This window comes from Odontesthes bonariensis, chromosome 10, assembly GCF_027942865.1.
Source record: "Odontesthes bonariensis isolate fOdoBon6 chromosome 10, fOdoBon6.hap1, whole genome shotgun sequence".
Classification (NCBI taxonomy): domain Eukaryota; kingdom Metazoa; phylum Chordata; class Actinopteri; order Atheriniformes; family Atherinopsidae; genus Odontesthes; species Odontesthes bonariensis.
This window is the reverse complement of record NC_134515.1, coordinates 2,913,708-2,928,429: the sequence shown is the minus strand read 5'-3', so window position 1 is coordinate 2,928,429 and position 14,722 is coordinate 2,913,708. Positions and strand designations below refer to the sequence as shown.

Sequence of the window (14,722 nt, the reverse complement as noted above, 5' to 3'; positions counted from 1 at the left end):
TAACGGCGAACACTGCTTCCCCACAAAACATTATAATAATAATAATATTAATAATAATTAATAATAACGGCGAACACTGCTGTTCAATAATGAATAGGGAAAAGGGAATGCCTCTTCTGCTGACAGCGCCAAACAACAAGTAGCCCACATCAGGAACGTATGTCCATACATGGCTCGCTATCCACAGGTAGGTTGGCGGTTGGCGGAGGTCTGCACTCTCTGAGTGCATTTCTAGTTATATATACAAATGCAATGAATCGTGATTAATCACAGAAATCATGTGATTAATTAGATTAATCGTTGCCCAGCCCTAGTTAAAGACATTTCTGTTCTCATGTGTCTATGCATGAAATCTGCACGATATCTTTTAACTTATCTGGACTGTTGCTTGTTTTTAAATTCATTTAAATTATTTTATTTGTTTGTCTTTATATTCTTTTATGTATTTTTAATGCTTCTTCCACTCCCTGCTGCAATGCTTTTATTTTATGTAAAGCACTTTGAACTGTTTGTACATGAAATGTGCTACAAATAAAGTTGATTTGATTTGATTTGATTGGATTTACTGTTAAAGCTGTGCAGTGGATAGGATGCAAATCCTCCCTTATTCAGATGCTCTGGTCTGCGGCTGCTGCTCCTCTTTAACCCGCTCAGACTGCGGCAGCAGATTTGTGTAACTGATCCTTTAACAGCTGTCTGCACCGTTTGATGCATCCGTAACGACACACTGAGCTGAGACTCAGATAAAAACGAGCAGGTGTCTGTGTTCTGTCCTGCTGGAACACATCGGCCTTCTTAAGGTGGATCCGTGCCCCGTCAGTTAGGAACCGAACTTTGATCGGCCTTCTTAAGGTGGATCCGTCCCCCGTCAGTTAGGAACAGAACTTTGATCGGCCTTCTTAAGGTGGATCCGTCCCCCGTCAGTTAGGAACAGAACTTTGATCGGCCTTCTTAAGGTGGATCCGTCCCCCGTCAGTTAGGAACAGAACTTTGATCAGCCTTCTTAAGGTGGATCCGTCCCCCGTCAGTTAGGAACAGAACTTTGATCAGCCTTCTTAAGGTGGATCCGTCCCCCGTCAGTTAGGAACAGAACTTTGATCAGCCTTCTTAAGGTGGATCCGTGCCCGTCAGTTAGGAACAGAACTTTGATCAGCCTTCTTAAGGTGGATCCGTCCCTGTCAGTTAGGAACAGAACTTTGATCAGCCTTCTTAAGGTGGATCCGTCCCCCGTCAGTCAGGAACAGAACTTTGATCAGCCTTCTTAAGGTGGATCCGTGGCCCGTCAGTTAGGAACAGAACTTTGATCAGCCTTCTTAAGGTGGATCCGTGCCCCGTAAGTTAGGAACAGAACTTTGATCACCCTTCTTAAGGTGGATCCGTCCCTGTCAGTTAGGAACAGAACTTTGATCAGCCTTCTTAAGGTGGATCCGCCCCCCGTCAGTCAGGAACAGAACTTTGATCAGCCTTCTTAAGGTGGATCCGTGGCCCGTCAGTTAGGAACAGAACTTTGATCAGCCTTCTTAAGGTGGATCCGTGCCCCGTAAGTTAGGAACAGAACTTTGATCACCCTTCTTAAGGTGGAGCCGTCCCTGTCAGTTAGGAACAGAACTTTGATCAGCCTTCTTAAGGTGGATCCGTCCCCCGTCAGTCAGGAACAGAACTTTGATCAGCCTTCTTAAGGTGGATCCGTCCCCCGTCAGTCAGGAACAGAACTTTGATCAGCCTTCTTAAGGTGGATCCATCCCCCGTAAGTTAGGAACAGAACTTTGATCGGCCTTCTCAAGGTGGATCCGTGCCCCGTCAGTTAGGAACAGAACTTTGATCAGCCTTCTTAAGGTGGATCCGTGCCCCGTAAGTTAGGAACAGAACTTTGATCAGCCTTCTTAAGGTGGATCCGTCCCTGTCAGTTAGGAACAGAACTTTGATCAGCCTTCTTAAGGTGGATCCGTCCCCCGTCAGTTAGGAACAGAACTTTGATCAGCCTTCTTAAGGTGGATCCGTCCCCCGTAAGTTAGGAACAGAACTTTGATCAGCCTTCTTAAGGTGGATCCATCCCCCGTAAGTTAGGAACAGAACTTTGATCAGCCTTCTTAAGGTGGATCCGTCCCTGTCAGTTAGGAACAGAACTTTGATCAGCCTTCTTAAGGTGGATCCGTCCCCCGTCAGTTAGGAACAGAACTTTGATCAGCCTTCTTAAGGTGGATCCGTCCCCCGTCAGTCAGGAACAGAACTTTGATCAGCCTTCTCAAGGTGGATCCGTCCCCCGTCAGTCAGGAACAGAACTTTGATCAGCCTTCTCAAGGTGGATCCGTGCCCCGTCAGTTAGGAACAGAACTTTGATCAGCCTTCTTAAGGTGGATCCGTCCCCCGTCAGTCAGGAACAGAACTTTGATCAGCCTTCTTAAGGTGGATCCGTCCCCCGTAAGTTAGGAACAGAACTTTGATCAGCCTTCTTAAGGTGGATCCATCCCCCGTAAGTTAGGAACAGAACTTTGATAAGCCTTCTTAAGGTGGATCCGTCCCCCGTCAGTTAGGAACATAACTTTGATCAGCCTTCTTAAGGTTGATCCGTCCCCCGTCAGTCAGGAACAGAACTTTGATCAGCCTTCTTAAGGTGGATCCGTGGCCCGTCAGTTAGGAACAGAACTTTGATCAGCTTTCTTAAGGTGGATCCGTCCCCCTTCAGTTAGGAACAGATCTTTGATCAGCCTTCTTAAGGTGGATCCGTCCCCCTTCAGTTAGGAACAGAACTTTGATCAGCCTTCTTAAGGTGGATCCGTCCCCCTTCAGTTAGGAACAGAACTTTGATCAGCTTTCTTAAGGTGGATCCGTCCCCCTTCAGTTAGGAACAGATCTTTGATCAGCCTTCTCAAGGTGCAGGGGCGTCTGTAGCTTGAGCAAACATTCGGGGGTGTAGCCCAGACATGAAAATAATTTTTAACGGGGGTCAGGGGGTTTTTCCCCCGGGATTTAAAAAAAAAAAAGGGGGTGTTAAAATGAAAATTTAACACAGTTCATGACCAGCTGCTTAACATGTTGAATCCCGAGCTGTGAATGTTGGCATTCATGTTTTGATAAAATGCCGAGATCCATATATCCAAATGCTGCCATTGTGTCTTTGTTAGCCTAATGCACAAGAGAGAGAGAGCGAGCGATTCTGTTGTCAAGAACCTGGGAGCTAATGTGCGCCATAGCCGTGGGAACTAGGGGTGCAGGGGGTGCGGCTGCACCCCCTGCTGAATGTGCATTGCGAGATGGTGGGGAGCTAACAAAAATATATTTCATGAAAACTTATTGTAGGCTACAGTCTCCTCCGATCGGGATTTGAACACGCGTCTCAAAACACAAACGTTCCGACTCAAGCAACGGAAGCACGTCTCTTACCAAATGAGCCACTGCTCCGGTCTACCGTTACAAAGTTGTTATTGACATCTGTAGCTACTCCGTAATGCGAGACAGCGCGGTTTACTTATGTAGCCTATGCTTAGACTCGACTGTTCTCTGCTAGTTTGCATCCATTACAAATGCATCGATAAACATAATAAAATAGTAAAAAAAAAAGGTTAAACAAAAATAAAGTTAAGACTCAGGACTCGCGTGCGGCACGCGAGTCCTGCTCCTGCGTGTAGGCTCATTCCATGAGGAGGCTGAGAATGAGACGTGGTTTATGATATTATGGCACCTCTGGTTTAATGTCCACCGTCTGTCTGTCCGTGCTCGTCATCCACAGAGACCCTCGATGGAGGTGTGGCCAACAAGTTCAGGCCAGCAACATTCTGTTCTCTATATAGCCGATTTTTTTTTTTTAAATGCTGTTAAGCCAGCTGCCGCCGAGCAGTAATGTATGCATAGTTATTTTTTTGAGTTTTGAGTTATTTTCGACGATGCTGTTATTGCAGCTACCTCCGCGCAGCATGTAGTTAATTATTAATTAGTTCTGTTAGTGATTACTTTCGACTGATGCTGTGTGAGCTGACGTGGGACACATCACACACATGAGTTCAGTAGGCTTAATGTATAGGCTACCCTTGTTGCCATGAATTTTTAGTGCTTTAATAAAATGCAATATTTTACCAGTTGATGAGGCTGCATACTTTTTTTTGGAATGGTATGGGTGTTTGCGTTGACCATAACGAGGGCGAAAAAGCCGCCACTGACCTAAACTGTGTGTTCAGGACACGATTAAACACAATGTAACAACAGGAACTTAAACAACGTTCTAATATAATTAAAGCTCGCAACAATGTTGCAAAATATGCGCCCTTTACACACGAGCACGGGTAGAGTTCCACGGTCAGATTGCAGGAAAGGCTCCGTTTTTTGCTCATTAAAATATTTCATTGAAGGAAATATATACAGCTATTTATTGTATTTACATAATATTCTACAAGTTTGAGAACCCCCCCCCTTTTTTTTTTCTTTTTTTTTTTTTTAAACCGCACCCCCTGTTAAAAACTACTTCCCACGGCCCTGATGTGCGCTGTTAGCACTTAAGCACTTCGTGGATACTACTGAAACGTGAAGATTGTGACGACGTGACAAATTTGTTTTGTTTAGATCAACCACTCTCAGAGATCGCATGAAACACCGATGACGGTGTCTTAGCTCTGTGTTTGGGTAACCCAGCTTGACCGTCGGAGCCCAGTCCACTGACAGCAGCTAACAACGCGCTGGGGCAGCCTTCAAAACAAAGCCCAAACGTAGCCCGTATTACATTACTGTTGATCGGCATTTAGCAACATAATACTTTACTGCACTACTACAAAACTGTTAGATTTCCCACATACCTTTGAAAAGTGGTCACCGCAGACACGAGCATTTGCAAATTCAGCTCCTCCAGTCTGTAAACGTAGGTTAACTATCCACTTTTTGCGGCGTTGTTCTGTGAGTTTTTTTCCATTTCTCACCTCTATGGGCGATTACCTTCGGTACCCGATAGTAACCCTTTCCCTTCTCTCGGTTAGACCGATTGCTACATCCAAAAATGGCACAAAACTGAGGTATTTTGGGCAAAAAGTGGCAGACAAAACACAGTGTTTTCAATGGGCTCCAGCTCAGGCTGCCCACCACCTGGGTAGAAAAATACGGAAGTGACGTCAAGTGAAACCCTCCTATTAAAGGCACAATGTGCGATTTTTATGTCATTTTGAAGTGTATTGCATACAAAAAACACCTATACATACCATAAGAGTGTGCAGAAATGATCCTACTGGCATGTCCTAACCAAAGTTTATACGCAGCATAGCTGAGTTTTACTGCAGAATTAGCAGGCTAACTGATAGCGCCGGACCGGCAGTTTTTCTGGCCAGGAGGTGGCGATATAGAGTAAAATCAACCTCCGTTCAACCCCAGGCAGGAGAAGAAATCGCTGGTCTGGCGCTGGCGCTGCCCCCGCCCCCGCCGCCCCCACCCCACTCACTCCTCCTCAGAGCAGGTGGAGCCTGCGGTCTGAGCTGGTTACAAAGTTGCATGATGACAGCAGCGCCGCGGTAGTCTATCACCGCTCAAAGTGTGGTCCCGTGACGGAGCTCTCCTTCTTTTTCTTCTTCTTCGTTCTTCTTCTTATTATTATTATACATATTTTTCTTTATGTCAGTCCAGAGAGATTCGGGGCTGAAGCCCCGAATGACCAGGTCTCTCGACGCGCATGTCAAGGTGGATCCGTCCCCCGTCAGTTAGGAACCAAACTTTGATCAGCCTTCTTAAGGTGGATCCGTCCCCCGTAAGTTAGGAACAGATCTTTGATCAGCCTTCTTAAGGTGGATCCATCCCCGTCAGTTAGGAACAGAACTTTGATCAGCCTTCTTAAGATGGATCCGTCCCCGTCAGTTAGGAACAGAACTTTGATCAGCCTTCTTAAGATGGATCCGTCCCCCGTCAGTTAGGAACCGAACTTTGATCAGCCTTCTTAAGGTGGATCCATCCCCCGTAAGTTAGGAACAGAACTTTGATCAGCCTTCTTAAGATGGATCCGTCCCCCGTCAGTCAGGAACAGAACTTTGATCAGCCTTCTTAAGGTGGATCCGTCCCTGTCAGTTAGGAACAGAACTTTGATCAGCCTTCTTAAGGTGGATCCGTCCCCCGTCAGTTAGGAACAGAACTTTGATCAGCCTTCTTAAGGTGGATCCGTCCCCGTCAGTTAGCAACAGAACTTTGATCAGCCTTCTTAAGGTGGATCCGTGCCCCGTCAGTTAGGAACCGAACTTTGATCAGCTTTCTTAAGGTGGATCCGTCCCCCGTAAGTTAGGAACAGAACTTTGATCAGCCTTCTTAAGGTGGATCCGTGGCCCGTCAGTTAGGAACAGAACTTTGATCAGCCTTCTTAAGATGGATCCGTCCCCCGTCAGTTAGGAACAGAACTTTGATCAGCCTTCTTAAGGTGGATCCGTCCCCCGTCAGTTAGGAACAGAACTTTGATCAGCCTTCTTAAGGTGGATCCGTCCCCCGTCAGTTAGGAACAGATCTTTGATCAGCCTTCTTAAGATGGATCCGTCCCCGTCAGTTAGGAACAGATCTTTGATCAGCCTTCTTAAGATGGATCCGTCCCCCGTCAGTTAGGAACAGAACTTTGATCAGCCTTCTTAAGATGGATCCGTCCCCGTCAGTTAGGAACAGAACTTTGATCAGCCTTCTTAAGGTGGATCCGTCCCCCGTAAGTTAGGAACCGAACTTTGATCAGCCTTCTCAAGGTGCAGGATCCGTCCCCCGTCAGTTAGGAACAGAACTTTGATCAGCCTTCTTAAGGTGGATCCGTCCCTGTCAGTTAGGAACAGAACTTTGATCAGCCTTCTTAAGGTGGATCCGTCCCCCGTCAGTTAGGAACAGAACTTTGATCAGCCTTCTCAAGGTGCAGGATCCGTCCCCCGTAAGTTAGGAACAGAACTTTGATCAGCCTTCTTAAGGTGGATCCGTCCCTGTCAGTTAGGAACAGAACTTTGATCAGCCTTCTTAAGGTGGATCCGTCCCCCGTCAGTTAGGAACAGAACTTTGATCAGCCTTCTTAAGGTGGATCCGTCCCCGTCAGTTAGCAACAGAACTTTGATCAGCCTTCTTAAGGTGGATCCGTGCCCCGTCAGTTAGGAACCGAACTTTGATCAGCTTTCTTAAGGTGGATCCGTCCCCCGTAAGTTAGGAACAGAACTTTGATCAGCCTTCTTAAGGTGGATCCGTGGCCCGTCAGTTAGGAACAGAACTTTGATCAGCCTTCTTAAGATGGATCCGTCCCCCGTCAGTTAGGAACAGAACTTTGATCAGCCTTCTTAAGGTGGATCCGTCCCCCGTCAGTTAGGAACAGAACTTTGATCAGCCTTCTTAAGGTGGATCCGTCCCCCGTCAGTTAGGAACAGATCTTTGATCAGCCTTCTTAAGATGGATCCTTGGCCCGTCAGTTAGGAACAGAACTTTGATCAGCCTTCTTAAGGTGGATCCGTCCCCCGTCAGATAGGAACAGAACTTTGATCAGCCTTCTTAAGGTGGATCCGTTCCCCGTCAGTTAGGAACAGAACTTTGATCAGCCTTCTTAAGGTGGATCCGTCCCCCGTCAGTTAGGAACAGAACTTTGATCAGCCTTCTTAAGATGGATCCGTCCCCCGTCAGTTAGGAACAGAACTTTGATCAGCCTTCTTAAGGTGGATCCGTCCCCCGTCAGTTAGGAACAGAACTTTGATCGCCCTTCTTAAGGTGGATCCGTGGCCCGTCAGTTAGGAACAGAACTTTGATCAGCCTTCTTAAGATGGATCCGTCCCCCGTCAGTTAGGAACAGAACTTTGATCAGCCTTCTTAAGGTGGATCCGTCCCCCGTCAGTTAGGAACAGAACTTTGATCAGCCTTCTCAAGGTGGATCCGTGCCCCGTCAGTTAATAACCGAACTTTGATCAGCCTTCTTAAGGTGGATCCGTCCCCCGTCAGTTAGGAACCGAATTTTGATCAGCCTTCTTAAGGTGGATCCGTCCCCATCAGTTAGGAACAGAACTTTGATGGTTCAGTTGGCCTTCAGTGGCTCACTTTTACTTTGTCACTGTGGGTCCATCTGAGCAGATTTTAAACTGCACACAGAAGCAAAAATGTTTTGTTTCTGACCCACTCATAAAGCATCTGTTGTTGTTGGTAAGGCAAATGTATTCATGCAACACATTTCAACAAAAAAAGTGCTTTACAACAAAATTTAGTTTAATACGAGAGAAAAGGTTCAGGGTTGGGATAATCTGCAGCAAAACCTCTGAGGAATGTTTGCCCTGAAGATTCGCTGCCCGGCCCTACAGAAATGAAATCAAACTAAATGAGAAAATACTTTATTTATCCCGAGAGGAACTCAGACATCATGAAGGAGGCTGTCGGTGGCGTGACCCTGAGCTCAGGAGGACGTCAGCAGCTGACGAGCTGCAGGAGCCTGAAGGCAAATTCTCGGGTTGTTTTAAAATGACGGAGCATGTCTGAATAAACTTCTGCCGCCTGGGACGCAAATGCTGTCAAACTCTTTGCATGTTCGTGTTGAAATGGATGGAGGATGGAGAGGATGGAGAGGGTGGAGAGGATGGAGAGGATGGAGAGGATGGAGAGGATGGAGAGGGTGGAGAGGATGGAGAGGGTGGAGAGGATGGAGAGGATGGAGAGGATGGAGAGGGTGGAGAAGGTGGAGAGGGTGGAGAGGGTGGAGAAGGTGGAGAGGATGGAGAGGGTGGAGAGGGTGGAGAGGATGGAGAGGGTGGAGAGGATGGAGAGGATGGAGAAGGTGGAGAGGATGGAGAGGGTGGAGAGGATGGAGAGGATGGAGAGGGTGGAGAGGATGGAGAGGATGGAGAAGGTGGAGAGGATGGAGAGGGTGGAGAGGATGGAGAGGATGGAGAGGGTGGAGAGGATGGAGAGGGTGGAGAGGGTGGAGAGGATGGAGAGGATGGAGAAGGTGGAGAGGATGGAGAGGATGGAGAGGACGGAGAGGGTGGAGAGGATGGAGAGGATGTCTCGCCATATTTAATAATGACTTTAATCTCAAAATTTATTCTCTTTTTTTTTTAAATGTGGCCCTAATACTATGTCGTAGCGTATTAACCTGATGTGTAATGTCATTCTTCAATGCACAGAGAATGCATTCCCCAGTAATTAAACACGTCTCCTTACCGGAACAGACGACACCAGCGTCCTCACTGTGTCCACAGTCATGAACCCCAAACCCACGGTGAGAACACTCAGACAGGCTGCTTTCACTTCCTGAACAGGCCATGTCATCCAGCCAGATGGGCCCAGCTCCCCGACCAAAGTGTGCCCCTCCCGGAGCCTCCACTGCCCGCCCACAGCCCAGCTGCCTGCAGACCACCTCAGCATCCTGTACGCCCCAGCCGTCATCGCAGACCATTCCCCAGGAGCTGTTGTAGAAGACTTCCACTCTTCCAGAGCAGCGAGTTGGGCCGGATACTCTGATCAGAGCGTCTGCTGCACCTAGCAGATTAAAGATATTCTCTTTGTTAGCATTTATACAGAACATGAGGCGATGCATCTTTTCCATGTTCTCAGCATAACTGAACCATTTGTTGTCATTATTATATTCATCTTTAACTTTTCCATGTATTTGTCTTACTTTTAGCACAATTCTGTTTTTTAGGGGTGAAAGAAGCTGGAGCTCCATAACTTTTGTTCTGAAGACTCTTTTTATTTTCATCTCCACCGGAGTTTGTGTTGGTTTAATATTCATGTGAATGTCAACATAGTATTGTTTACTAAATGATAAGCAGTAGTGGCAATGTTTGTCTACCTCAACTCACACTCAAGGAATTTATTCTCGCCATATTTAATGACTTTCTTCTCAAAAATTTTTCTCAATTTTTTTTTTTTTAATGTGGCCTTAATACCCCGTCGTAGTGTAATAACCTGATTTTTAATAAATCTATATATTTTGGTTTTGATTAAACGCTTTTCTCTAGTACTAGTTACATTATTTCATGGTTTGATGTAGGGGTGGGCGGTATGCACGGTATCATACCTTATGCGGTATTTTTCACCAACGGTAGAGATTTTTTTGCCATACCGTATACCGCAATAGCTCATGAGTCCTGTAGATGGCAGTAATGCAAAGTTTTGAACATCCGCTTGGATATGCCGGGCAACAGTAATCGCAAGACAAGTGTTATGTATGGGAAATGGGGACCTATTTTATGTTATGTTAGTTGCGCATTGATAGTAATTGTTTAACAGGTAACAAGCGCATGAGTACAACTGTGTATGACTTCTTTTGAGCAAGTTCAAAGTAAAGGAGCCACGGCTCGTTAAAACGGAAACTTCTTGTCTGTGCTTATTGGAGCACATAAGGTTGAATGTGTGTAACTGCATACACAACAACAAGGTAACACGAGTAATTTGTTTTACCACCTGCGGGCTAACCGTGCTCCAGAATATGAAACGAGTCAAAGCCGGTGTTCTGTCGATTTCTGCTACTTGTCGAGATTTGCTACTTTGTGGTTTTGCGCATGCGCCGAGCCGATTTTCTAAGTTTCGTTTTCACGCCCATAATGTTTTGCTACCCTGCGTCTCAGCTGGTGTGTAACAGTAACATCCTCAAAATCCTGATTATTTTCTCTTTTGGAAGATATGCAAAGTAATAAAACACTTATCGTATAACAAGCAGTTAGCTTAACATGCACAAATGGGGTGTCTGAAACATGACGCATATTTGAGCATGTTGAATAAGTGGAAGGCGCCTATGAAAGTTACGTTATCCAAGAGGCAGCAGCTTTTCTCTCAGAGTTTATTCGAGGAAATGTACCTTTTCTTATTTTTTAAATATAAATATAACGTATATATTTTTTATATTTCCTGTTTTTTCTGTTTTGCACAATACATTTAATTTAATATTGCTGCAAACATCCTGATTGAAAGTGTTTATTTGGTGCTATGGTAACCACTGAGAAACTGTTCTGTTGTAATTTATATACAAAAGTACCATACGGCAATATATACCGTAAACCGTCAGTGGCTCAAATTTTACCGGGGTATACATTTTAGGCCATACCGCCCAGCCCTAGTTTGATGTTAAAATAAGCATTTTGCATAATGTTAAAAACGTTTGTAAATATTAAGAAATTCATAGTTATGTTGTCAACTGAAAAGTAAAACCGCAGATCCATTTAGATTTATTATTTTTAGGATGCTTTGAGCGTGGGACGTTAAACCGGAAGTGGAGAAAAAAAGGGAGAGTCAAGAGGCGCGACGAGGGCATGAGCATGTCGTTCTGATGCATGGAGGACACGTGCGCTTGGGAAAACACTAAAATAATAAAAGCTAAGTTACCTGGAACCTGGATAACTGTTCCTCACATCCGTGGACTGCAGAGGAGTTTATGAACGACGCGAGCTGAGTGAGCTAGGCTAAGCTAATTCTGAAGCTAACGCTAATTCTGAAGCTAACGCTAATTCTGAAACTAACGCTAATTCTGAAGCTAACGCTAATTCTGAAACTAATGCTAATTCTGAAGCTAACGCTAATTCTGAAGCTAATGCTAATTCTGAAGCTAATGCTAACTCTGAAGCTAACGCTAAATCCGAAGCTAATGCTAATTCTGAAGCTAACGCTAAATCCGAAGCTAACGCTACTTCTGAAGCTAATCACCTTTGTGGAGGACACAGGGAAGAGGGATTCTGCATGCTCTGTGTCGGGAGGACGAGGATTTTACTTCAGACTGGTAGGATTATCGCTTTCAAGGTGTTTTCCAGTGGATATGAGCTCCAACGCGCGCCAACGGTCCTAACTGCTAGCTTGCATAAAACTTTCATAGCGCACTTTTAAAGACTAAACTGGGATTTAACAGGGTTAAAACATTATTTTATATTCCTATTTAATTGTGTTTCTTTTTTTTGCATTAATTTAATACAAAGGGGAAATAATCCTAAAACTGCATTTATTGTGTATGTTTATTAATTATTTAATCCAAGCGGTACATTAAAAAAAAGTAATATTCCTGAGTTAACTGGTAAATTACTTCTCTAATTGACGTATTTAACGATTGTTATTATTTCTGGGAAACCTCTTATTATTAGACTTGTAAGCGAGAGTTATACATATATACTAGGGCTGGGCAACGATTAAAATTTTTAAATTAAATTTTTTTTTTAATTTCTCCATTATAGGCACAAAAGCTCTCAAATTTATTTATTTATTTTTTTTATCAATTGTAAAAAATAAAAATAAAACATGCGTTAAATAATAACGTTAACGCGATAATAACGAGTTGCCCAGCCCTAAAATATATATATATATATATATATATATATATGTATATACAAAGATTTTCATACATTGGAATGTCTGTTTTACCGTCGTATTTAAGGAAAAGGGGTGCATACTGAGCAGCCACTCCCTTATCACAACGAGCTGGGTGGTAAAAGGGTCACATAAGCATGGATGAAGCCCAATTAGTCAAGCTGTTATTTCAACCCCAGCCACGTTATCTGGGTGTGTTAATTCCACTTTTAGAGCTTTTTTTGTTCAGTGTTGTCCAAATTCGACTTACATGTGTAATTTAAAAGTCCCGTTTGAATCAATATTCTTTAATTATTCTCACTGATCTTCGACCATTAAAGTCTGATCAGTTTATCCGAGTCAGAGTCGATGATGCTGCCAAATCTGAGAAAAATCCCCTCAAAGCTCTTTAGAGATATCACATTCAGGAAAAGAGGATTTTCTTTCTTCTTCAGCCCCAAACAGGACAAACGGGTAAGAGTCTGAGAGCATGAACGCTTTCAGCCGGGGCCAACGCCAAAGTTGAGGAATTCTGCTGAACTGCTAGCCTGGGAATTCCCATGCTGCTTTGCGCTCGATTTCATTCTCACTGCAAAGTCAGCCTGGAAACCACCGCCCTTATTTTTGCCAGAGTTTGGGAACCAATCACAGAACGGGGGGGCAGCAAGACGATGACGACGTCTATGCGCTACACCGAAGCTTGTAGAGTGTTAATCCAACATGACAGCGGACACAACGTTACCGTTCGATGCAGCCTTAGAAAGTGTTTCAAGTAGATTCACCCTGGGGTCATTTGAACCGTGACATCCAGCCAAGTAGCCCACCCGAAGTTTTTCCGATCTTGGCTGAACATCAGCTGAGTTACTGAGTTATCCCGAATAGCTTCGTACAAGGGTTAATGGATCCTGGCAGTATCTCCAAAATTACCACACTAAAATCACATGCCATGACACCAAACTTCTACAGTAGCACAAATATGGTCTGTACTCACAAAACGATGCATTTGGAAGTTTGTACATAGTCCAGGAGTTTATTATTATCATCAACACAAGCCTGATAGCTTTTCTGCTGCTAAAGCTTTGTTGACGTCACTTCTGGGAGCTGGGAGCTTCAAAGTAAGATGAGGGTTGATCTACTACTGTAGGCAACAAAGCAAGGCTGCTCAATTTCTCCATTGATAAAATAAATTCACAACTCTACAACATAAAAATTCATGTAGAGTATAGCATATAGGCCTACTTTGTTGTCAATTTAAGTAGCTTAGAACGCAAGTTTACTTTTATTTTACTTTTTTTTCTTCTTCCTCGTCGAATTTCTGTCGTCATCTGGTATAAGTGATACAATTGGCTATGAATCGCGCGCAAAGCAGCATGGGAAGAACCTGACGTCATTTGATAGACATTCGTAGCGCCCAATAAACGGCTCTAGGCATTCGTAAACCACGCCTCATATACGAGAAAATGCACACCTAGTTCCCAGACCACCATCTCATCGAGATTGTGGACGCGTCAGCCAGGCTACTGAACTGCACAACAACACAATCTTCCCTCATTTAGCTCCAGACTGGAGTTAATGGTTTAGTTTTTATTAGTCCCTTATTATTATTACTCATCAAGCGTATTTTGATTAGTGGCAAACCCGGGCCAAACCTCCAATCAGAGCAGGGAGTCATGAATAATGCAAAGTTAATGTAAATAGCTTTTCAGAGCTCAAAGAGTAACATGAACTACAAGGAAGGAGGGTCTAAAAAAATCCACCTGGAATCCACCCGTCTGGAAGAACTTTAAAATGAAAATGGCCGAGTAAAAGTTCCGTACCCTTCTCCATGTTTGGTGGATCCGCCAATTACTTTCTTTTCCTGTTCCACAGCAGACTTTTACAAAATAAAAGCCTGTGAGCAACAGACTTTTACAAAATAAAAGCCTGCGTTAATGCGCGATAAAATATTCATCGACGTTAAATAATTAACAAGTTAACGCGATAATAACGAGTTAACTCGCCCAGCCCTAAGATATATGCATCCATTTCCTATACCTGCTTCATCCAACTCAGGGTTGCAGGGGGCTGGAGCCTTTCCTAGAGGGGCGGGGTACACTCTGGACAGGTCATCAGTCGAGACAAACAACCATCCACACTCACAGTCACTCCAAGGGACCATTTAGAGTTACCAGCATTCAAGGACTCCAATAGTGCCGCACTGTGGCCAAACCTGGAGCACTAATTCAACCTCTTGGCAGACCTGCCTCTCTCAGATATCCCTGCCCTTTGATTTGAATATAAGGAATTGAAATAAAAGGAAGCCATGAAATAAAAGTGGTGAAAATTTCACATTGTATTCACTTTATTTCTTATTTAATTGACATCATTTAATTACATTGCTTTTTGAAAGGGCTCTCCACATGTATGATAACTTTATTTATTCTTGAATGTATGCATGAATAAAAACAATCTTCTCCTCTATATCTCAGCCATCTCACCACTAAAGCCCTTTTTC

General features: G+C 44.2%; 1 protein-coding gene across 1 annotated transcript in view; it reads right to left on the bottom strand.

Annotated features, from left to right (window-relative positions):
• LOC142390481 (uncharacterized) overlaps nucleotides 1-14,722 on the bottom strand; it is a 48,683-nt gene that overhangs the window by 19,226 nt on the left and 14,735 nt on the right. The window contains exon 5 of the mRNA XM_075475943.1: nucleotides 9,118-9,435. Coding sequence (XP_075332058.1) covers nucleotides 9,118-9,435 — 318 coding nt within the window. The remainder of the gene's footprint in view (nucleotides 1-9,117; nucleotides 9,436-14,722) is intronic.